Source organism: Peromyscus leucopus, chromosome 7 (assembly GCF_004664715.2).
Source record: "Peromyscus leucopus breed LL Stock chromosome 7, UCI_PerLeu_2.1, whole genome shotgun sequence".
Lineage (NCBI taxonomy): Eukaryota > Metazoa > Chordata > Mammalia > Rodentia > Cricetidae > Peromyscus > Peromyscus leucopus.
Window position 1 is genome coordinate 93,746,241 of NC_051069.1, and position 24,357 is coordinate 93,770,597.

Consider the following 24,357-nt stretch of genomic DNA (forward strand, 5'->3'; position numbering starts at 1 on the left):
TGAGAGCAGGGCTCAGATCTTTGAGTCAGAGTCTGCATCTGCTTCAAGTCACAGTCATTTCTTTTTCCCTGCAGGCATCGCCAGCTGCCCTTGCAAAGAGTGTGTTGGCTGAAGTCCCAAATCAAGTCGTGGACTATTACAACGGTAAAGGGATTAAACCAAAGTGTTCATCGGAAGTGTATGAGTCTTCCAGGACACTGGCACCATGAATTCCAAACTTTTACAGAGTTCTGAAGCACTGTTCGCTAATATTTACTACTTCTATTCCTGTACTTAAAAAAAAAAAATAACAATAACATACATTTAAAGATAGCACGTTTCGGTGATTTTTAACTAACTGACTTTTTTTTGTTTTGTTTTGCATGTGTAGCCCCCAAGGCCTGATCTGTATTGTTAAAGACTTTTTACAATGAAATACAGTCATAACATACTCTTTACAGCATGTTGCCTTGAACTAAAATGGTATATGTATCCATTTTTATACCGGTTTGTTGAAATTTTGCTAAATTTCTTATTATCTTTACACTGTAAAGCATTTTGAAACATTTCTTGAATGTTGATAGCCAAAACGTATTTGGCTTAATCTCCCATAGGATGAGAGACTTTTCCAAATGGCAGATGCATGGACTGTATTTTGCATGTTTAAAATACTAATAAAAATAATCCTACACTGTTTTTGCAATTGTTATCTATAATCCCTCCCTGCTGAGAATGGCCTCTCTACTAAATAAATTTACCTACCTAGAGGTAGCCTTTTTGAAGTGGATCTGGGTCATTTAGCCCAGTGCCCATGTTTACACACTACCGTATACACAAATTCCCTGGGAATCTTGTTCTAAAGGAGCTTTTTAATTCAGGGCCTGAGGTTCTGCATGTCTCACAAGGTCCCATGCAATGCCAATGCATTCCTTGCACTGCACAAGGACCAGTGAGGTTCTGAACTTGGAGGCTTTCACAATAGAGATCACCCCAAACAGGGCAACTCTTAGCCTGCTTGCCAAGGGCACCTCTTCCCTGCCAGTAGCACAGAGGACTGGCCCATCTCTGAGGCGAGGCTAGAAAGTAATGAGACTGATTCCAGAAGCTGAACACCTCACATCAGTCTCACTGCTTTATAGTCACACCTCTTCCTCAACCCAGACTAAGGAGCGCTCCTTCTGGCTTGCTCCTGCTTGGCTAATAGAGGCACTACAGCTCACTGCATGGATGGTTCTGGTTCCTAGAAATGATTTCCCAAGATTCTTCCTTGGATCTTGAATGGAATCTTGTCCATGCCAAATAGCAACATGGCTCCCCAGATTTCTGTTCTACTCACTTGATCTTTGAGCTCAGTGTTGGGGCATCTTTTTGCCTCGTTTCTCACTTCTGAGTGTAACCTCCATGAGTAGAAATGACTATGTAGGGCGGGAGTGTTTGGTCTGAATCTAAGGTAGTCTTGGACCAAAACAATGACTTGTTTTTGCTTTTCTGATCATCTCTTGGAGAAATGGACAAATGTTTTATACGCTACAAAAAAAAGCACAAATGAAACTTAGTTTTGGTCAGAAAAATGGTGAAGTACATCCAAAGCAAAAGAAACATTTTGTTGGGATAGGGTTCTTGGGGGGAGGGGGCAGTAGTAATTAATGAAGCAAATCAAATGTCTTGTACAATTTCCAGAGTTATAATTATAGATCCTAATCTTGCAAATACATGTCAACCAAATGCATAACATTTTGGGAATGATGGTTTAAAAAAAATGTAAGACTGAAAAAGAGTCATAAATGTTTAAATTGTATTGTTTTCTGAATAAATTGGGTACTTACAGAATTTTTTTTCTAAGCGTTGTGGTCTTGTTCCTCTTTTCAAAGCAACCTCCTACCAGTGAGGTGTATATTTCACATGACTGAGGGGGTATCAGAGGAAGATTGGTGCTTCCATCACAGACCCAAAATTGAAAGAGTTAAGTTCTGTATTAGAGAACTCCCTAATGACCATTTCTAACCCCAAACCAGTGTATGAATGTCTGTGTCTATGTACCTGGTATGAGGAAGCACTCAGTAGATGTTTAGTCCATGCAGAGGTGAACAATAAAATGAGTGAATAAACAAATAGTTTTGTCAATGTGGCCTCTAATTGATCTCTGACCTGTAATAGATTTAATAAGTAGGATGAGCATTTCCGAGCACCATGATACGATGTACCATGCCATGCTCCAATATCTGCTAATGTCATTGCTCCATCCATATCCTGGGATTCTGAGTTGGTAAGGACAGAGTCCAATTTGCCTGCCAAAACTTTTAGGTGGTTTCCTTCCTTTTCATAGTCAGACTTAAGTTCAGCTCCAAAGAATAAAAAAAAAAAAATATCACCTAACAATCATTTCAGGATATCTTATCTCAAGTTGCTAAAACAAGATCCCATAAACACAGTAGCTTAAATAGCAGATTTTTTTCTCATGATTTTGGAGTCTAGGAAGTCCAATCTAGGGCCAGCCATTTGGACCCTCTCTTTCTCACTCACAGTTAGACATCATCTTGCTTTATCCTCCGTGATACAGAAAATAGAATTCTTTGGTCTATTCTTACAAGAACACTAATCCCACTATAAGAATCCCATCCTCATTACCCAGCCACCTCCCAAAGTCTCTACCTGTTAATACCACCATAGGGGCATCAGATCTTCCAATGTGAATTGTGGAAGGGCACAAACATCTATTCTACAACAAGAGACTGTAACAGACACTGTTCGAATTTCTTATCTTGTACAATCTCATTCAATCTCTCCAGCATCCTGAGATAGATAGTACCAGCTTCTCCATGAAGAGTGGAAATTGCATTTTACCCATTCCTGCACCCATCTCCCAGCACAGGTCTTTTTGAGAATATACTTTCTAAATGGAGAACTCACAAACAGACCCTCTACTGAAACTAGGTGGGAGAGAGTCAGCTCTTCAGGCCCTGGTGACAATTTGGCAAAATCTCATCTGCTGGAATAAGTATACAGAAGAGCCTGGGGAGCTGAGCCCTCCATCCTGGGGACCAATTACTGTTCTCTTTTATGAAAGTGGTCCAAAATCAGATATAAAACCTCACCATTGATGTCCCCTGACTCTTTTTAATCCTCACCTATTGAAGGCAGCACCCTTTTTTATGACCAGTTTTAGCAGGCAAAAAGAAACAAAAGAACACACATGTATATGTATATGATGTAGGTAAAATATGCACATATTTTACACACACATTGATGTGCTTGGGGATGGAGGAAAAGAGGATGTGCAAAAGGAGTCAACATGACCCCAAAGGAGCTTGGCATTGACAATGTGTGTACAGCCAGAACAAAAAGGGCACACATTTAATACTTGAATACAAAAATTTGTTTGGCATAGGTAAAACTAGCCCTAGGATCTGCCCTTATCAAATAAGCAAGCTGATATTAATTAAAACAAGACTCTTTACTCCAAGCAGAGCCCCCACGCCCTTTTTAACTGAAATGAGCTGGCTTCTGGCAGGCACTTGTTTCTGACCACCCAGAATGGAAGCTTTGGCTTTGAGGAAAATGGAGAAATAAAGGATTTCCGTTGACAATGTGAAATACACAAACAGAGTCAAAGGAAGAAATCCAGCAAGGAAGTGTACCGCCAGCAAAGCCAAGGCAGCGTGGTTACCTCTGCTTTCAGTGCCCACGTGGTTTTCGGCATAGCACGTTCTAAAATACTTTCCTTTGACTGACAGGTGCAGGAGCACAATGATGGAGAATTAGAGTGAAGTGAAATAGTCAAAGGAAGAATGAGCAAGAAGTCAGGGAAACAAGATTTTGGAAAAATTAACTCAAAACAGAGGGATGCCGTCACCAGACTAGAAATGTTCATGGCTGTCCTTAGCAAAGCCGAAATTTGAATAATGGATACTCTGAATCCTGAACCCAAACCCCATCTCTACCTTCTTGGCTATATTAAGAGCAAATCATTAGGAAATCTGTAAGAAAGTGAGTAAAGTGCTTGCCATGTGAGCAAGGGCATGAGTTCAAATCCACAGAACCTACTTGAAGTCGGACATGGCAGTTTGTGTCTGTAATCACACTTCTACTGTGAGATGAGAGGCCGAGATGGAAGAATCCTCACAGCTCACATGCTAGCTCTCTTGCTGTACACATCAACAAACAGTGGGAGACCTTGTCTCAAGGTGGATGATGAAGACTGACACCCCAAGTTGTCTTCCAACATTGTGTGCATACACCTGCATTCATAGATATGAACATACACTCACGCATATGCACATGCCAGACACACAGAGATTTTTTAAGAAAACAGACCATTGCCCCAAATTTGGAAATCTCCCATCTGAGGATGTCATCTTCCTCTCATAGGCTCCCTACCCTGTTGGGGACGTGTCATTAGATCCTCAGGATGCTACCAGCTCTCCCCACTGTCTACCCACGAAGAATACCGTATAGATCGTACATGGTTGTGGCTGCTTCCAGGAGCTGAGCAAACCCTGTGCATAATGCAGGATGTCCAGAGTAAGAATGGAGAGCAATGGGAAAGCATGTGTCCAGAAGAGGGCAGCCACTACACAGCTCTGGGGACCAAGCGGAAATGGGGACCTAGTGCAGACTGTCCACCTTTTCAGGATAATTGAAAACTCTGTTCTTTTATGTATATTGCATAAACCGCTCTTATATCATTTCATAGTCTAGAAAGCACACATGCGACAGCATGCCTTAACAATTTTCAAAACAATACAGGAGCCTAATTGTATCAGTCCAAAGAAAACTCACTGTGTTGAAGATGGCTCTGGAGAACTAATTTGGCACAATAGAGTCAACTGGCCCCCTCCCCAGCGGGTCTTACAATTCTTGAGAACCGTTAGTGGTTTTTTTTCTGAGTTTGTGTCTGTGATATTTGTTGTATTGGGAGTTGAAACTGGAAGCCAAACATGGTGGTACCCACCTGTAATCCCAGCAGTCAAGACATAGATCCATGAAGATGAAGAGTTCTAGGCTATCTAGCACATTTGAGGCCTGTCTGAGCTACATAAGACTTGGTCTTAAAAGAGGGGGGGAGGACATTGATGCTGAAAATATATTAAGTAGCAATAGTCAGTTCATTATATGTTATCATCAACAAATGTTTAAAGGGCTGGAGAGATAGCTCAGTGGTTAAAGAGCTTAGCAAGCGCTATGTAAGTTTGAGGACCAGAGTTCAGATCCCCAGAACCAACATCAATGTCAGGTAGCTATGAAAGCAGACCTATAAATCAACCCTCTGTAAGTGGAAATGGGGGATTCCCATAGCAAACTGGCTAATGAGACGGCCATATTGGGTTTGGTTGAGAAACTCGGCCTCAAAGAATAAGGTGGAAGAGCTATCAAGAGTGATTCCTAGCAGGCAGTGGTGGCACATGCTTTTAGGAGGCAGCGCAGGCAGATCTTCGTGAGTTTGAGGCCAGTGTGGTCTGCAGAGCAAGTTCCAGGACAGCCAAGACTACACAGAGAAACCCTGTCTCAAAAAAAAAAAAAAAAAAAAAAAGAGTGATTCCTAACACCAAACTCAGATTCCCCCAAACACACACACACATGTGTGAGCATCCCCAAAACACACTCAGGCCCACACACGTGCACAAACCATATACAAACTTACACACATATGAAAATGGAAAAAATAAAGCCGGTGGGCGCACGCCTTAATCCACATCACAGACACACTCTGTGATTCGAGCCACTGGCTACCAATGAGTCCAGAAAGCGCAAAGCTACACAGAGAAACCCTGTCTCGAAAAACCAAAAAAAAAAAATGGAAAAAATAAGTAAAAAATATATTTTTATTTAAAACTATTTTCAAAAGAAAATAATGATAGTCTTCTAATTTTGCAACTCTTCAGTGTTTTTCTCATCTTATCAATTTTTTTCTTTTATTTTTATAAGCACATAATAGTGGAACATATTCATGTGGTGCAGTGTGATGTTTCAATACATTGTAGGATGACTAAATCATGGCAATGAGCACATCCATCACTTTGAATGTTTATTCTACACTGGAATAGTGTTCGGTCAAAAATATTAAATTCTGTCCTTTGAGACAAAGTAGGTAAATTTGGAGGAAGTTATGTCAATTGACATAAGCCAGACACAGAAAGACAAATGCCACGTGATCTCACTGACTGTAGAATCTAACACAGGTGTCTCTCAGAAGCGGGGGATAGTAGAAAGGTAGGGGAGGTAGGTTAGTCAGCAAGGGAAATGATACTCTGGCTGGAATACAGCACTGACAGTCACAAACCACCTGCGTCTTAAGAGTTTCTATTGCTGTGGTAGAACACCCTTGGGGTAAAAGGGATCTATTTCAGATTACAACTCTTAAGTCACACTCCATCACTGAGAATGTCGGTGTAGAGACTTCTGGCAGGAACCTGGGGGCAGGAACTGAAGTAGATACCACGGAGAGCTGCTTTCTGGCTTGTTCTCTATGGCTTGCTCAGCCTGGCTTCTTGTACAACCCAGGACCACCATCTGTCCAGTGATGGCACTGTCCCAAGGCCTGCCATTATCAATCATCATCCAAGAAAATGACCCCAAAGATTTGCCTACAGGCCAAACTGATGGAGGCAATTTCTTAATTGATGTCCCTATTTTTAATTTTTGGTTTTAATCAATCATTTTATTTTTCCATTTCATTCAGTGTTAATCTATGGTAATGTTTGTAAATGCAGAACATGAAATTATAGCAATAAAACTTGTCTGGCACTTGTCAATAGTTTCTTTGCTTATGGAGAATTTTGTAATGCCATGCATTGGTCATTTAGAAAATATTTATTCACTCAGATGTATTAGATTGACTAAATGCTTACACAGTTGATTTAACAACAACAAAGCATCATATGACCTATTGCTGTATAATATCACTTGTCTCATCAAAAAGTATTGAGAATCTGTCAAATTATGGCAGCAGATTCAATTTTTTTAAATCCTAATCTTTGCTAGAAAGCTCAAATGTTATCATTGGCAATAAGCCTGTCAGATGTTCTTCTTGGAGTGACAGGCTCACTTCACTCGACTTCAAGAAAAATATCTCCAAACATTCATGTCTGAATAACTGAATCTGTCAATCATTTTTTAATGTTTTTGGAAGCATGATGTTCTGTGGGAGAAAGCCACTATCCCACTCCAAATACGATGGTGAGCTTACTCTTCCTTGGGGGAGTCATTGCAGATGGAAATGAAATGAAAGTACTTTATGGGTGTTTTGCAATTTATTGCCAAGCGTATTAAAAGGACATGGACTTGGGAAGATCAAAATTTAATGAAATTGCTGTGTGACAAAATTTTTCCTGGGGAGGTGCTACACACATCTACTCACCCAGATATGGAGCCCATGAGAAACCAAAGTGTGGGTACCACCAAAGTCCAACTTGGTGAACCAAAGAGTTTTATTGGGGTTTCTTACAGGAATATAGGTGAGGGCCTACTTACAGGAGCAGAAGTGACTCACAGACAGCTGCCTTACCAAGGCCCACCCCAGCGTGGGTGACAGCTCACAAAAACTGGGAACCTGGAGCACCCTGCACAGCCTGCAGACAGCTCAACAGACTGAAGAGTGTCCTTTCCAAGTGACTATGGAAACATCTTCAGGCAGCTCTTGGATGCACGCCCCACCTCCCCCTGGTGTGTAAGTGTCACAGCCAGCAGGGGAATGATACACTGAGGTAAGAAGGAAACTCGGTTCAGACTGACTGAAGTTGGGTTGACTCAAACTTCTGGAGTCTGACACCATGTAATTTATTTTAGATATATTTAAGTACAGTATAATTTGGGGGGGGGGGAAAAAGTTTCTTAGTAACAATTATCAATCCCATGTGACAATAGACCTTAAGGTGTGACTGCATTGGAACTCTTTTGCAAAGTACATGTGACCATGAAAATGGGTCCTATAGCTTATGAGCCTAGGATCTGGTGTGGTCTCTGACCCAGAGAGTGCAGAGGTAACCAGGCTATAAAGTACATGTGGTGTGTCCCCTAAGGATGGTTTGATTGAAAAACAAAGCCAAAGATAAAGTTCTAGGGAGAAAGAGTCTGGGATAAAAAAACGTTCTGGGGGATTTGGGTAACACGTGGCTCTTCAGATAGCAAAGGTCACCAGATCATTAACAACATCCATTCCCGGCCTTCTGGGTGGAAAACAGGTATACATTTCCTCCGTTGAGGAGACAACTTTGCATGATTAACATTCCTGGTTTCTACAGTGTTTATCTGCAAGTGCTTGTACCATCTACACTTGGGTGTGTTCCACACCTACCCCTTGGGTACGTGGGGCTGTCATTTTCTTAACAAACCCCAAATCAGTGACCTCTCCTGAAATTCTTGCCTGCAGGGCAAGCCAAGATCCTAGCTATGCCTGAATGGAGTCCCTGGGCAGAGGAGGTGTCTCCTTAGGTTGCTCAACGATGAGACCAAGTGGTGTTTGTCCGGCTGCCTCTAACAGAGTGCTTAGTGGAGATTCCCTGAAAACCTCAGATGAATAAAGGAAATTATGATTCGTCAAAACATGAACTTAAAACTGGATACTGTGATTATTGTGAGGAATTACAGGTCACCATATGCACTGTCAATAATCCTGGGAGGAAAATAAAAACCTCATGAAACATTTACGAAATATTTATATTTTCTGATAACATACACGTACCTCCCCAAATTCTATTCTCTTTTCTTTGTCAGTGTCAAAATGGATGTAAATGGTTTTTTTTAAAAGTTTTTTATGCATGTGAGTGTTTTGTTTGCATGTGTGTAGGTGTATCCTGTGCATGTCTGGTACCCACAGAATTCAGTAGAGGGTGTTGGATCCCCTGAAATTGGAGTAAGGGATGGTTGTGAGCCAGCATGTGGGTGCTGAGAATTGAACCTGTATCCTCTGAAAAAAAAAACAAGTGCTTTTACCCACAGAGCTATCTCTCCAGTCCCCTAAGTGTGCCTCAGAAAGCGAGTTCTGTTAGTTCCTGCTTCAGCCTCCCTGGCCACCTTTCCATCCTCAGCTTTCAACAAGTGCACCCTTTAAAGATGTCTGCTGTTACAGCCCCCTCTCTTGCCTCTTCTGCTTCTTGTTGTTCCTCTGTTGCCTGTTTCCTGTCTGTCTGTCTGTCTCTTCCATGTCCTCACGAAAGGGCCCTTTGCTCTTTCACTCTTCCCTCCCCCTAGGAAGCTCTCGCACTAACTTGGTTGTGTGTGTTGTATTCCCTTAAGGGCATACCTTAGCAGGGCCGGCCAAAGGCATCCACTTCGCCATGTTTCATCCTTTCAAGTTTAAAGGTTCTGATACAGGGGAAACCCCCTTTTGGAATTCTTAGCCTCATTAATCAAAGAATTTAAGCATGGGCACAAACTGAAACTCAAGGACAATTTTATTAGAGTTTAAAAGAAGTATCCCAGGACAGACCAGCTGTAAAACTCAGCGGCTACCTGGAGGAAAAGAATGAAGGAGAGAAGCAAAAAACACCACACCATTTTAAGCTGGAGTGGGGGTCAGACAAACAGACACAGTAGTTTCATTAAGGGACCAGTTATCCTGTCTACCTATTTAGCATGGTGAGCCCTCCCTTGGCCAAGTGAATGACCTGGCCCAGCTGGATCCAGTTAGGTCTCCATTTAGGCCCAGGATTCTACTCTGTTGACCAGGAGATTTTTACTCTAATATTCTTAAGCCTTCTGTATTTAAGCAGATCATCACACACAAAAAATGTTGAAATGTATAACTGTATTCCACACTTACTTTGGCAGGTGTGGGGAGGGTAGAGTCTTTAGAATGGGTAATGTAATTCTGAATCTCACCCAGGTTCACTGAGGTTTTCTAAGTGCATGCTACTTAAATAAATGTGTGGTGCTCTAAGATTTATTTTATTTTTACTTGTGTGTATATGTCTGTGTAAAGATACACCATGTGGGTGGGGGGGTGCCCTCAGAGGCCATGTGGAGTTGTGACCTGCCTGATGTGGATGCTGAGAACTGAACTCGGGTCCTCTGGAAAGGCAGTAAACATGCTGAACCACTAAGCCACCTATCCAGCCACCTTATAGTAGCTGTAACTTTAAAACTCCAGTGTAAATTCACAGACAAGCATGAGGCTATAGTCTGACCCAGCTACTGGATATTTGAGACCAGAGTTGGTGCTGAAACTGTATCCTCCCTGAGGAGAAAAACAAAACAAACAAACAAACAAAAAATCCACAACCTTTTCCTGCAAAGGAAATATGGTTTCAAGTTCTGGAATCATCTCTGAAATCTGAAGGGAGGGAGAAGGATTTAAAAAAAAAATACATATGCAGGTTTCATCTAGTATACAATGCTCTCTTCATATGTATATGAATGTATACATGCACGTGTATTCATTGACCTTTGCTTTTGTGAAGTTGGAAGCAGAAGTGAATTTAGAAGGGCTCCCTTTAGGATGGACAGACACCAGCTCCGTTATCAGTGCTCCCATCTAGATGGTCAGGATAAGGTTCCTAAAATGGAAATTTATCTCCCTGGTGATGAAAAGACTTGGTACATTTCAAAGGGAAGATATTTTCTCCCGTCTTATGTGTTGAATAATCCCCCTGCCCCCAAGTAACATAAACAGGCTACAAAGGACTTCCTGCATATATTAAAAACACAAAGGTAAATCGTTGGCAACACCAGGATCCCCTGGGATCGTAATCCTTCCATCGTGAAAAGCAATCAGAATGCCAAATGTCAAACACAGGTGAACTGGAGTGTGGAATATTAAAAGTACGTATGCCCACAGGGACTGAATTAGGTTGAGAAAATAATTTCATAATCTCTCAGATTAGTTTATAATTAATTTACAGTTTAATGTGAAGCAAATGAATTGAAAGTGACTAAAAATATCATTACACATAGCTGGAGCTCTGCCGGTCTCTTTGTTTAATATCTTTGGATCAACATGAGCTTAGCTGAGCTGGCATTCTCCAGATCCCAGTTCATTCTCAGAAGTGCACTGATTCATTCTAGAAGAATGGATAACAAGCTGGCCTGACCTTCCAAGAGAGCAGAATCATTATGGTTACCAATGAGAGTTTTGAGGTCAGATAGACTTCTCCCCCATGTAGTTATCCACTCTAACCCTCAGGCTCCTCATCTGTGAAATGGAGACATATTAACAGGACATTATAAATCATTATTTATAACAAAATGGGCTATCAGTTTTGTTACAGGGATTAGCGTTGGAGACCATTGAGGATGGGTCTCTCTCTCTTGTGATCAATATTGGACTCCACCTCATGTTTCCCTGGAGAGATGGCTCAGTGGTTAAGAGAACTTTTTGTGCTTGTGGAGAACCCAAGTTCAATTCCAAGCACCTGCATGGTGTCTTACAACCATCCATCTCCAGTTCAGGGGATCTGGTGCCTTCTTCTGACCTCCTTGGGCACAGGCATATGGGTGATACACATACGTGCAGGCAAAACACTCATACAGATAACCTTTTAAAGAGGAGTCTATGTTTCCCAGGCATGACCTCCCTCCTGTTGAGTGTGGCTTAAGTCCACTGTTGGCCTCCACCTACATGTGAATGGCACTTCTGGCACCATTATGCATATCTTGCCATGCTGGTAATTCCCATGGCTCATAGGTGTCTAGCACTGTTCACTGCTTCCTTCCCTTGAAAGCTTTTATAGTATTTTCTGGAACCATGAAAGTTAAACTTCAGGAGAGAGGTTTTCAAGTCAGATCTAACTTAAATCATCAGAGTCCTGTGTCCTAAGTGTGTGGTGTCTTCAGCAATATGGTGCCAGGCTCAACCCCTGAGAGGTAACCAAGGGCTACATCAATAATCTGTATTGCTTGGGGAGTCACTTGGAATACCCTCACTAACCCTTTTGTGGAAGAGGGGGCAGAAAGACTGTAAAAGCCAAAAATACCAGGAAGTCTGCTGGGAAAGTTTCTTCTAGAAACAGAGACATAAACAAAACTACGATACCAATGTCCATGGACATGCTTGTCTGGAAAAGGGGGGATTCCCCATGGTTCTACCCACAGACAAAGGACCACAGGCAACTGTTGACTGCTGGGAGGAGGGGGATTAGTCTCCTTCATGGGTAAGCCCCCTTACTGGTTGTTCAACGCAGAATGGTCAGCCCTGACACCAGATACACACAAACAAAAAGATTGTATTTATGTATATTTGAGCACGCATTGTATATTTATGTATATTTGTGTGTGTGTGTGTGTGTGTGTGTGTGTGTGTGTGTGTGTGTGACAAATATAGTCAAAGAAAAAGAGGCTATCAACTTGAGAGTGAGAGAGAGATAGGAGATAGGAAGGTTTCAAAGGAGGGTAACAGGAGGGCTGGAGGAGAAAAGGGGGGAGGAAATGTAATTCTATTTCAGTTTAAAACATTGTTTTAAAAAGACACATCATCTTCAATGGTGGACACCTGTATGGTGGTGCAGACCCACAGGATTTTCAACACTGGGTGAACCCTCATGAAAACCTGGCCATCGGATCATGATGACATGTCCATGTAAGGTCATCCACTGTAAGAGGTATGTGAGTATTGTAAGGGATAGTGATGGTAGAGGAGAAAGAGGCTGGGAGGGTTTACAGCTTTCCTAGTGAACTATAATCGATTTGTTTTGCTGAGGACTGAACTCAGGGTTGGTAGCAGACTAAGTAAGCATGTAACCTCTGAGCTACTGCCCCTACCCAGGCTAAGTAAGCATGTAACCTCTGGGCTACCACCCCCACCCAGGCTAAGTAAGCATGCAATCTCTGAACTACTGCCCCTACCCTAAGAGCCAACAGCTTTACTGAGAGGAGATGGTTTAGGAACTCGAGTCTTCTCACTGTTAAAGGATGATGCAGCCATGGAAGGACATGCACATACACATGGTAAATGCTGAGAGAGGAATTAATAGCCAGGGTTATCAGTCACAAGCGAGACAGAGCCACAGCTGAGGGAAAATCGGAGGGGAGGCACGAGCAAGGATGGCCAACAGATACAAGGAACTGTCGGGCTAAATGACCTAAGTGTTAAACTCTTGTTTAGCATAACTATTTTCCCTACAGAGAGACTGCTGGGACTTCAGTAGGATATAGAAAAAAGATTAGATGAAGCCCAGTGATTTCGGATGGAGACTGCCTGTTCTATTTGGAGGCAATTTATGTGATACTGACCAGCAACTCTAGGAACTTAGGTGTGATATTCATTGGCTTCAGTGGGATGCAAGCTTTGTGCAGTGGAGACAGAGAAACTCTTGCTTTAAAAAGCCAGTTTGTTCCATTTTGATATAAAGTGAGAGTGAAAGCCAGGCCCCATGATGCTACATGGCTAATAAAACTGCAAAGGCATTTCTGTCTGGGCATAAAAGATTATTTTAAGCATCATCTCCCAGCTCCTCTGTTACTAAGGGAATCCTGTCTCAGCTCAGCGGTGCAGATGGGCAAGTTGCCATGACGATGCGTCTAGGCCTGATTGGAGTCTAAATGCCACAGATGGAGAAACCACTGTCACCACATGACTCCTGAGCAGCTTGGCAGCCCTCTCCCCATCCTTTGTACTTTGCTCACTCCCTCTGGACACACCTCAGCTGCTTGCCACAGGAGCATGCAGACATCAGGAAAGGCCCTGAGGTCAGCAGCCTGCCCTGTCTGATAGATTCCCTTTTGTCCTGGTCTCAGTTGCTCATGCTTGCCCATTGCCATGTCCTCCCACCCTTTGGATCAACATGTTCTTTTGCCCCTGCCTTTGTCTCTCTAAATGGAAGAGATACCACATCTATATCTAGAAACTTCTTTAGAGCCAAGAAAAATATGGAACAAATCATATTGTCTCTCTTGTAAACCATCTGGACTTAGTCTGAAAGTTTTTACTGGATCACTCTGTCATGGCAGTCAGCCATCATTTGGTCCCTACAACAACCTAAAACCAATCCTACTTATGTTCCTGGACATATGGTGTCTGTGTCTCTGAAGATGCTCACAATGTCTTCCAGCCCACATTCTCTTGTCAGAGTGTACCTTTGCCATTCCCCTTGAATATGGACCAGCATGTGGCAGCAGTAAAGTCACACCATGTGTCTCATAGGGTTAGGTCAAACTGGATTACACAATCTATGTGTGTTTATTTGCAAGGCTTGCTCTTGGAAGCCAACCACCATATTGTGAGGAAGCACAAGCAGAGACCAGATACAGGTTTCAGCAACAGAAGTAGCATCTACCCATCTACCACCATGTATGGAGTAATTAAGCCTGAAAGGTGTTTTTGGTCCCCTGCTGACATCAGCCTGCATCTTTGTTCCAGCCAACATTGAGAAACATCAACATACAAAAATATGTCAATGTAATCCACCATATAAATAAACTAAAAGAAAAAACCACATGATCATCTCATTAGATGCTGAAAAAGCCTTTGGCAAAATCCAACACCCCTTCATGATAAAGGTCTTGGAGAGATCAGGAATATAAGGAACATACCTAAACATAATAAAGGCAATATACAGCAAGTCAAGAGCCAACATCAAACTAAATGGGGAGGAACTCAAAGTGATTCCACTAAAATCAGGAACAAGACAAGGCTGTCCACTCTCCCCATATCTATTCAATATGTACTCAAAGTCCTAGCTAGAGCAATAAGACAACAAAAGGAGATCAAGGGGATACAAATTGGAAAGGAAGAAGTCAAGCTTTCACTATTTGCAGATGATATGATAGTCTACATAAGTGACCCCAAAAATTCCACCAGGGAACTCCTACATCTGGTAAACTCCTTCAGTAATGTGGCAGGATACAAGATTAACTCAAAAAAATCAGTAGCCCTCCTATATACAAATGATAAATGGGCTGAAAAGAAATCAGAAAAACATCACCTTTACAATAGCCACAAATAACATAAAACATCTTGGGTAACTCTAACCAAACAAGTGAAAGATCTATATGACAAGAACTTTAAGTCTTTGAAGAAAGAAATTGAAGAAGATATCAGAAAATGGAAAGATCTCCCATGTTTGTGGATAAGTAGGGTCAACACAGTAAAAATGTCAATCTTACTAAAAGCAATCTACAGATTCAATGAAATCCCCATCAGAATCCCAATGCAATCCTTCACAGACCTTGAAGGAACAATACTCATCTTCATATGGAAAAAAAAAAACAGGCTAGTCAAAACAATCTTATATAATAAAGGAACTTCCAGAGGCATCACCATCCCTGACTTCAAGCTCTGCTATAGAGCTATAATAACAAAAACAGCTTGGTATTGGCATAAGAACAGACACATTGATCAATGGAATCATATTGAAGAACCTGAAATTAATCCACACACCTACAAACACCTGATTTTTTGACAAAGAAGCCAAAATTATACAATGGAAAAAAGAAAGCATCTTCAACAAATGGTGCTGGCATAATTGGATATCTACATGTAGAAGAATGCAAATAGATCCATTATCTATCACATGCACAGAAGAAACAAGCTATCCTTACTGTGTCCTTTCTACAATCCTGGCAAAGATAATCATTCAGATAATACAGCAGTGGTTGTTCTGTGCCCAAAGTCTTTGGTTGGTTTATTGTTTTGTAGGAGTTGTATTGCTTTTACTTACAATGTCCTTTCTCTACTCCTAGGCAACCTTCCTCTTCCCCCAAGGAATAATTCACATTACCTCCTCTATGAGAATCCTTTTCAAGAAGTTTGTACATCTCTACTCAGACATGTACTTTTTTGTCTGTTTGCTTCCCCCATCTTCCCTGCTATGAGCTCCTCTAGTACCGATGTTTTTTATCCCAATGTTTCAGAGCAAAAGCTGCAATCATTGTTTAGTTAAGTGGGAAAGTTACCTATTCTTTGGGTACCAAGCAATTACAAATATAAGTGGTGATCACTGTGATAATGGCCTGGCATCAGGAGGGAAACAAGCCAGATGGCCTCAACTGAAGGCATGTGGTCCCCTGGTATGTGGTGTTCTGTTTTCTGTTGTTAACATTTTTATAACAATAAAAAATTTTAAAGAAATTCACATTGGCAGAATTACATTGAATCTCACAACCACACTAAAAACAAGAGAAGGGGACAAGATTCTGGGAAACTTTAAGAACGTGTATAACATGTTTTTTTTTCAGAGCCACACTGGGGGTGGCTTCCTCAAGTTGTTGCTGTTCTTGTTATTCTCCCTTCCTTTCTCCTCCTCACCCTCATCTTCCTCCTCCTGTTCCACTTCCATTCATTTCCTCTTACTCGTTCCCCTTCTTCACTTCTTCCTTTTTTATTTCTCCAAATCAAATATAGGTGCATTTGATAGTTTCTTGAAACCCTAAAGTCCACAGTCTGATCCAGTAGAAATAACGATTGTATCCTGAAAGTGTGCTAGTGAAGTTACAAATGTGACTTGATCTTGCTGGAGAGCACTGACATGAAGCTCCTTTTCTTGGTGAATGAGCATCTGGGGATTTTACACTATGGCTTCTTAGGCTTTTGATTCCAGCCGGCAATGGAATCCCCAAGTCCAAAATTTCTGTAAGTGCATTTTGTCTACTCCACTACCAGAGCTACGACCTATCTTCATCACAGCTGTAACAATTTGTAAATATTCTAATTCTCTACAACTTAGGGAAAATAGAACATGGTCTAGGATAGTTTTATTAAAAGGTTAAACTAATTTATTAAAGGTTTTCAATTTCAAGTATAAGGTATATTATTAAATAATGCATAAATGGCCACTAAGATATAATTGCCTGATAATGAAATTGTTAATATTCTGCAATAAGCCAGCCACACAGAACACATCACAAATATTGTTAAAACTTCATGGCAAAACCAAATGTTAGGTTTTCAGTATATCTAATGAAACTTGGCTTTGAAACTACTATGGTGGTTCTCATTTCTGGGCATGAATGTAGTAATTCAGAATTAAAAATGTATTAATTCTTACTTTTATAAACAGAAAGCTTCTTTTCATCAGCCCTGGTCTGAATTAGTGTGGTAAGAACCTCATAACTGTCATAATAAAAAGAGACTGGGCAGGTCTTCTCTGCTCCAGTGAGAAAATGAAGTCCTACTGAGGCAAAGCGGCTGGGATCCTGGCATCTAGGCAGTTTCTTAGGCATATCACCACACGGGAAGCTTGAAATCAATGCCTGCATTCCCTAAGGAAACCTATGCTGGGTCTCTCGGGACCTGCAACTGTCACTTAGAAGCACACAGCAGTGACTAAATCAAGAATAATGACAACTCCTAGCTCCAGGTGTCAATTGGGACAGTAAATTACGATTTTGCTTTGATTCACTTCAGCAGCAGTGCCTATCATCAGTTTCATCGACACACCGTCCTCATTCTGGATTGGGTAAAACTTGGCACTGGAAACAAAGGTTAATGTGAATTCTCCCTTATCCTGATCCATTGTACGTGATATGCTTATTCATTTTCCTCTCTACCCTTAGAGGGGTTCTAAGGCAAGAACAGCAACACAGACGCTACAGAGAAACAGATAAAATGTCTAGGGAAACATCTCTATGGTGACATTACCACAATTTAGACCTTGGCTTTACCACTTACTAGCTGGGTAACACTATTTAAGTCATTGTTTCCTTTTGCCTACAGTTGGGATAATGATAGTATCACCACATGAGGTTATTATAAAGATTAAGTGGGAAAAATATACTGAGAGAATGAAGATGAATCATTTTACCATCCATTTTTGTTATGTTTACAACAGAACATCAACATGGTATTTCTAAAGGCTGCTAACAAAATGATTAACAGTATTGTCTGCTTAATATTCTGACCTGCCCCTTTGAAATCCCACCCCTTGGCACCTCACCTGACATAAAAGGAAAAACTCCTCCCCTTCCTCCCCCGCCACACACATGACGTGCACCCTCGACCTCTCTCTCTCTCTTTTTCTCTGTCTCTCTTTCCTATCTTTATCTTTGTCTCTCTATTATAATAAACTCTCCACATGGATGCATCCTCTGGGTTGTAAGCTGCTGGCCGCTGCTGCTGCATGGTATGCATCTGCCCAGCATGTCAACATGTTTCTCTGCATGTGCAGGACACCCCCACCCCACCCTCTCCACCTTCGCGCCATGCACGCGCAAATTCATGACATTGTCAATCATTCTCAATGCCCAATTTGGTCTTCCTGTCACCAGAATAAAGATTAAGAAGCCTAATTGCTGAACTGTCTTTAACTCTTCATAGCATCCATTTGAAAATAAATTCATTTCCTTGATAGTACCTTAAAAACACCTAGTGTAAGCCTAAATTTTGTATTAATCCTCTCCTGACTCATTCCTACACTGACATTCCCAAACATGTGATCCTTCTTGTTGCATTAAGCTAATTAAACTTAACTTCCTATGGGTTCATTGTCCTCCTGGTTATCATTGACTAATGGACAGATACAATACTGAGCACATACTATTGTACACTATAGACATGCAAAATACTAGATATTGGTGATAATAGGGGATTTTTTTTTACTCTCACATATAGTGTATGTCAAGACTCAATGAAAGTGCCTATCTTAAGTATCTGTGAAGCCAAGCAGCTATGATGAAGTGATGCATTCTTTTCTCTATGGCTTAACATATTACTGAGATATGGCCGAGGTACCCACAGCAGTGCTTAGTGAGATGTAAGAACACAGAAAGATACAAGTCCAAGCAGTGGCCAGGTTCTCCTATGGACCTTCTAAGGCTACCCAGATCTTAGAGAGAGGGAGGGAGGGAGGGAAGGACGGGAGGGGATGGGAGGGGACGGGAGGGGGAGGGGCTGAAAAGGCAAAACTGATACTTCCGTCTTTCCAAAAACACTCATCTGACCGAGAAAGGGACTTCTGAAGTAGGACACCAGGGCGTCCATGGTGGGCCGGACCTGCGGCGTAGAAGACACAGTTGCTCTCAGTAGCTGCATCACAATCACTCAGAAACTTTGTGATAATACCATTTTCTGCTGCAATCGCACCTGATCTCAAATCCACGAACCTCTTCTTTGGATGATTCAAATTCAAGATCTTTCACGAGTTGAAGAACTGCCTGGTACTATTTATGCCCAGCCCTGAAAGCTGCATGCTGTTCTATTGGTTTTGATCCCATTCTATTGTTAAACACACTCCAGCCTTATTTCAGTGTTTTCTCTGCCCATCTGTTTTTGGAATGTACATAAATTTTAAGTCTGTGTTCCCTCGTTTATAATAAAGGAATAACTTCTCTTCAGGGCTGTTCTTAGGATTAACTAATATAAAATGGCCGAAGTGTTGCCGAGTTGTCCCACAGTGGGAATTTTTGGAGGTGACTTCTCTTTCCTTAGCTTCTTAAGAAAGTCTGATCCTTTCTTGCTCGTTCTTCTAAAGTTTAAAACCCCAATCCTTTCTTACCCACAGCTAAAGAGAAGTCTACACTGTATCCCTTGGCAAAAGAGAGCAATTTGGCGACGGAACCATAGTTAAGAGTATTGAGTCTCTGCCCGGAGCGCATTGAGAAAAGGACCGGAAGTGGCTCGGCTGTTCTCTTCCTCCGCGGAAGGCATTGGCGATCCAGTAGTGTGACTGCTGTCCGGCGGCTGCTTCGAACGCGCGGTGCTTGTGCCGGGGACTCGCTGAAAGCTCCGCGGCGGCGCGCCCGCAGGTGTCGCGAGCCGAGCCCTGTCCGGCCACTCCATGCCGGCCTGGAGGCTGCTGGGGCCGGCCGGCGCCCAGGTGCTGGGCTCTGGCGCCAGAGGCCTAGGTGCTGCCCCGGGCTTAGGGAGTAGGTGGGTACGGGCAAGAGAGGGTGGAGAGGTGCGCAGCCCACACGGTTGTGTCCTTGAGCAGAGGCTGGGCCCGGCGCAGGCGGTCTGTTCTAAGTGGAAAGTGTCAAAGGTCCAGAGGTGTGACCCAGATCAAGAAAGCATGTTTTAATCAAAAGGCTCGAAGGGGTAGTGTTTTAATGTTTAAGAAATGAGCTGTTAGCTGCGACTCTTATCAGCAGCAATATCTTCCAGCCAGCGTGGACTGTACTAGACGGGTTTGTATTAAGTGTCGTATTAGGCGTGTGTCCTGTAGCCAGCCCCCTGTTAGCAGACTACAATCAAAGTTTTTCAGATAAAACTGAAACTAAAGGGAAATAGGTTGTCCAAAGTCACTCAGCTAATAAGTAGAAAATCACTCGCGATTCTAAGCTGGAACTTCCTGACTACCAACCAAAGTGGACTGCACAGAGATGTATTTAGGTTCTGGCCCACTTCGTGAAAGAATTACACACGCCTTGTTCTTTGCCTCAAACCTGCTAAGATCCTTCTTGGTGCTCAGCTGGTCATAGGTTGTGCATTTTGTGGGTTTTAGTTTTGTTTTTAAAACTCCGTATATTTGGTTTGTTAGCATAGGCCATGTCATTACAGGGAGGAGGTACACTTAAGAGAAAATTCAGCTCGCCACATGCTGCCACCTTCATTGGGTATAAAACTGTCAAATACACATTCATTTGGGTTAGTAGCCCTTCGTGTGTTTAGGTAGGCTTGTTCATCAAGTACAAAAAGCCTTCAGACTAACCTTTCTTGATTAAAGTGGAAGCCCCAATGTTATCATAAGAAATGTCAGGGTAAATACACAAGCCACACCATTCCCTGAGGCCTTTAGGACATTATCTAACACTGTGGCTTCCCCGGCATTAAATGGAAAAAATGATTTGGTGGTGTTTTTGTTTTTGTTTTCAGAACAAACATCTGGTTCTTTGTTAGACATCTCCAAAGCAAGAGCAGTACTTGGTGGGATGAGCATCTTTCTGAAGAAAATGCCTCGTTTGTTAAGCAGTTGGTCTTTGATGAAAATAAGGCCCAATTAGCAAGTAAACTGAATCCCCTGAAAGATGAACCGTGGCCTTTACATCCTTGGGAACCAGGTGATTTGGGGGGAGTCGAGACATGACCCCTTAATTACAGTATGGCTGGATGCATAAAAATGTTGACTGCTTTACAAGTTTGACATCTTGAATTTTCATTTCTTGAGTGTCTGTTTCATTCTGCTTTGGTTTGCCAGCTTATTTCCAAACTTCTTATGTGCTGCTAGTAAGAGACCTCCTCAGGAAGGTATTTTGGGTGAGAGGGAAATCATTCTGGATTTTCTATGATCATTTTCTATGATCTTCCTCCCAAAATGAAAGGGAAGAACCAGGGAGAAGAGGCTGGAAAAATCCAGTGTACAATGGCCTGTGTTAACACAGCTGCTTTTAATTGGAATGCTGTGTACTCATTTGGGAAGCATAGTTCCACAGTCAGCTCTGTCTCTGGTGTGAAACTAAACCCATGTGTGAGCAGACCGAGCAGGATGGGGCCTTTCCTACTGAACATGTGGTCTCTGGAATTATTGAGGCATTTGCATTGTTTAGTGACAGAAGTTCAAGTCTAGCCTGGCTTGAGCTCGCACTGTAGTCAAGGGTGGCCTTGAACTCCTGAATTTCCAGCCTCTACCTCCTGAGTGCTGGGTTATGAGCATATACTCTCAGGCCTGCCTTATGTAGTTCATGAGATCATATTCAGGGCCTTGTCCATACGAGGCAATCACTCTGCCTCCCGAGCTACATTCCCAGCCCCAAAAGTTCTTAATAGATTACATTTTAATAGGAGAGCCTATGGCATCTGTATAGTATAGTACCATCTAATACCTTAGAATTTGAATAGGTATTTCCTGATTGATAATGCTGGATAGGATCTGAAACTAGGAAAAAGTAATGATGGATTTATATGCTCTGTATTAATACTTTTATCTTAAAACTGAATATTAGAATTATTTTACATTTGTTCATTTTATAAACATTTGTTAACCACCAGTATATCATGCCTGATATAATTGAAGATACTTACAGTGCCTGATATAGTTGAAGATGCTTACATCTGTAAATAGTCTTAAATATATTGTATTTATTGCCAGGTTCTTCCAGAGTTGGCCTTATCGCCCTCAAGCTCGGCATGATGCCTTTATGGACCAAAGATGGTCAAAAGCATGCAGTCACATTACTTCAGGTAAGAAAACATAGAAATATAAGAACATCTATGTGCGTGCCATTATCTGTGCACATAAGCTGTAATGGTTGAAATGTGTATCTCAGAGAGAAAACTGTGGTAAAGGAAAATGTGACAGATAATAGCAAAGAACTTTGCTTCTGATGGGTCTGGGAAAATAGAGTCTGGCCTCAAACCAGTCTTCCCACAGTGGGATTAGGAAACCTAGAGCAGTGCCCTGGCAGGGAGGGTTAACGTAGATCTGCCACTTAGTTCATTCTTAGAAAATATCTCAAGCCCATCACTTCACATCCAGTTCTTTCAGTTCCTGGTTGTAACTGTGATCTCGCTGCTGGCTGTTAGAGTGCATAATGAGTTAAGTAACTCTGAAAATCCTAATTGTCCTAGGCCCTTATTATATGTGGTGGATCACGGTACAAGCTTAAGTTTTGTGGGCTTTTTTATTTTTATTTTTATTTTTTTTTCAGGTACAAGACTGTCATGTGGTAAAATATACTCCCAAGGAAAGCTATAATGGAAAAACAGCAACCCTAACTGTGGGTGGGAAAACTGTGTCACGCTTCTATGTAAGTATTGATTTCCATTCCTAAAATAGCACATTTTATTTCAGCTCTGCATGCCTTTGTGTTTAAAGACTGTTCTGTAGTCACAACCTGAGACTTGCCCTGAGGACTTTGTCCGGAGAGAGGCAGGCTGGCAGAGGCATCTGGACTCTGAGAGACTCTGGGTTTGGTCTAGTGCCTCCTCCTCTTCCTGCAAGCCTATTGGCCCTCACTAAGATGTAGTGTTTGTGTGTCTGTAAGGAGACTAACAGTACCACCCACCTAGTGGGCTTGTCGCAAGGACTAGATGAAGTTTTCTGATGTGCCTGGACTGTCATAGATGCTCAGTAGATCTTGGCTTTGTTTGGTTGGTTTTGGTTTTGGTTTAAATTTGAAATGAGTTTTATGTATAGAAAAGCATATATCATATACTTTACCCTTTTTTCTTCTATGGAAATCAATTCAACACTTAAAACCCAAAGACCATAAAAGGTATTATGTGGTTTAGAAGGAACTTTCATTACTTTGGTATGCATATGAACCCACCTCAGATTTTTGTAAACAAAGCATTATTTCCTAAGTAGAATGTTAACAGAATGCTGAATGTGTAGCTTGTTAGAAAAATTCACCCAATTAATTCCCTCTGCCAGTGTCCCAGACTGAACCCTAGAAATTGTGATGGTTGTCACCAGTGACTAGAACACAGCACTTATCTCCAAACAAACATTTTTTTCATTGTCTATGAAGTAAACATGGGCAAAATTCAGGATGTAACCATACTATCTGTCACAAGTAGCAGATATTTCTTGTATACTCTTATGTGACTTTTCCTACAGAGACAAATAAACATCTACTCACCCCAATTAGGGAACCCACAACAAACCAAAGCCAAAGAAACAAAACCAAGGCTCAGCTTGGCAAACCAGTGACTTCATTGGGTTACTTAGAGGCATATGGGGAAAGGTTGCATACAGGAGCATGGGCAGCTCAGTCCAACTAAGCTGGGTAACAGCTCATAAAGTCTACAGGCTTGGAGCTCCCTCCACAAGGTGTGGACAGCTCCAGGCTGAGAATATCTCCTGCAGGCAGCTGGGCTGACTGGTGCCGCCCTAGGCAGTTGTCTGCTGCTTCTGTGGCCTTCAGGAAGGCCTTGTGAATCCTCATGAATAAATACAGTTCGGCTTTGAGGAAATTGTAAGGCTTGTTTACTCCTGAGTCTCCTGAGGACAAATCCCCCCCCCCCACACACACACACACACACACACTTCCTGGAAGGAATGTGTCATTCAGAGGCGATTGCTACACAGCATGTATGTGCTGTCACAGTTAACTTCTTTTGAGTGTGTGAAGGCTTTTGCGTTCTTTCATTCATTACCCAACATAATCACTATAGCCTCTGTGACAGAGGAATGAAGTCACTGGTCAGGACAGATTGAACACTGGTAAGAGCAGGGCAGATTCCACAGCCTCGCACACTTAAATGTTTCGGGATATTAACACCACCACCACCACCACCACCACACACACACACACACACACACACACACACACACACACACACACACAGAGTAACCCTCAAGCTGGTAAGAGGGATGAATGAGGTAGCCATCCCATAAATCCAGCAGCCACAGAACTGGAGACAGCCAGTCCTCCTTGGAGAGAGCCAAGGCAGTTTCACGGGGAGGAAACAAAAAAGGACAATGGGTGTTAAAAGATTGCATGTGGGAGCCTACTGTCATTTTTATTTTCATTATCAGCTTTGTGAATCCATGATCTTATGTTCTTGATAGCTATAAATTAAGCACCATATTGGGACAGTTTATTCTGCTACAAAAGATATATGAATAGTGATTC

At 42.0% G+C, this 24,357-nt stretch overlaps 2 protein-coding genes across 4 annotated transcripts in view; both read left to right on the forward strand.

The window, feature by feature from the left end:
- The window catches only part of Cpne4 (copine 4), a 482,832-nt gene extending 481,023 nt beyond the window's left edge, over positions 1–1,809 (forward strand). For all 3 annotated transcript variants that reach the window (XM_028869893.2, XM_028869897.2, XM_028869896.2), the window contains exon 16: positions 75–1,809. In XM_028869893.2, coding sequence (XP_028725726.1) covers positions 75–209 — 135 coding nt within the window. In that variant the 3' untranslated portion in view covers positions 210–1,809. The remainder of the gene's footprint in view (positions 1–74) is intronic.
- A 17,656-nt stretch (positions 1,810–19,465) lies between these two features.
- The window catches only part of Mrpl3 (mitochondrial ribosomal protein L3), a 28,869-nt gene continuing 23,977 nt past the window's right edge, over positions 19,466–24,357 (forward strand). Inside the window, exons 1-4 of the mRNA XM_028869892.2 lie at positions 19,466–19,714; positions 20,657–20,841; positions 21,870–21,961; positions 22,429–22,527. Coding sequence (XP_028725725.1) covers positions 19,623–19,714; positions 20,657–20,841; positions 21,870–21,961; positions 22,429–22,527 — 468 coding nt within the window. The 5' untranslated portion in view covers positions 19,466–19,622. The remainder of the gene's footprint in view (positions 19,715–20,656; positions 20,842–21,869; positions 21,962–22,428; positions 22,528–24,357) is intronic.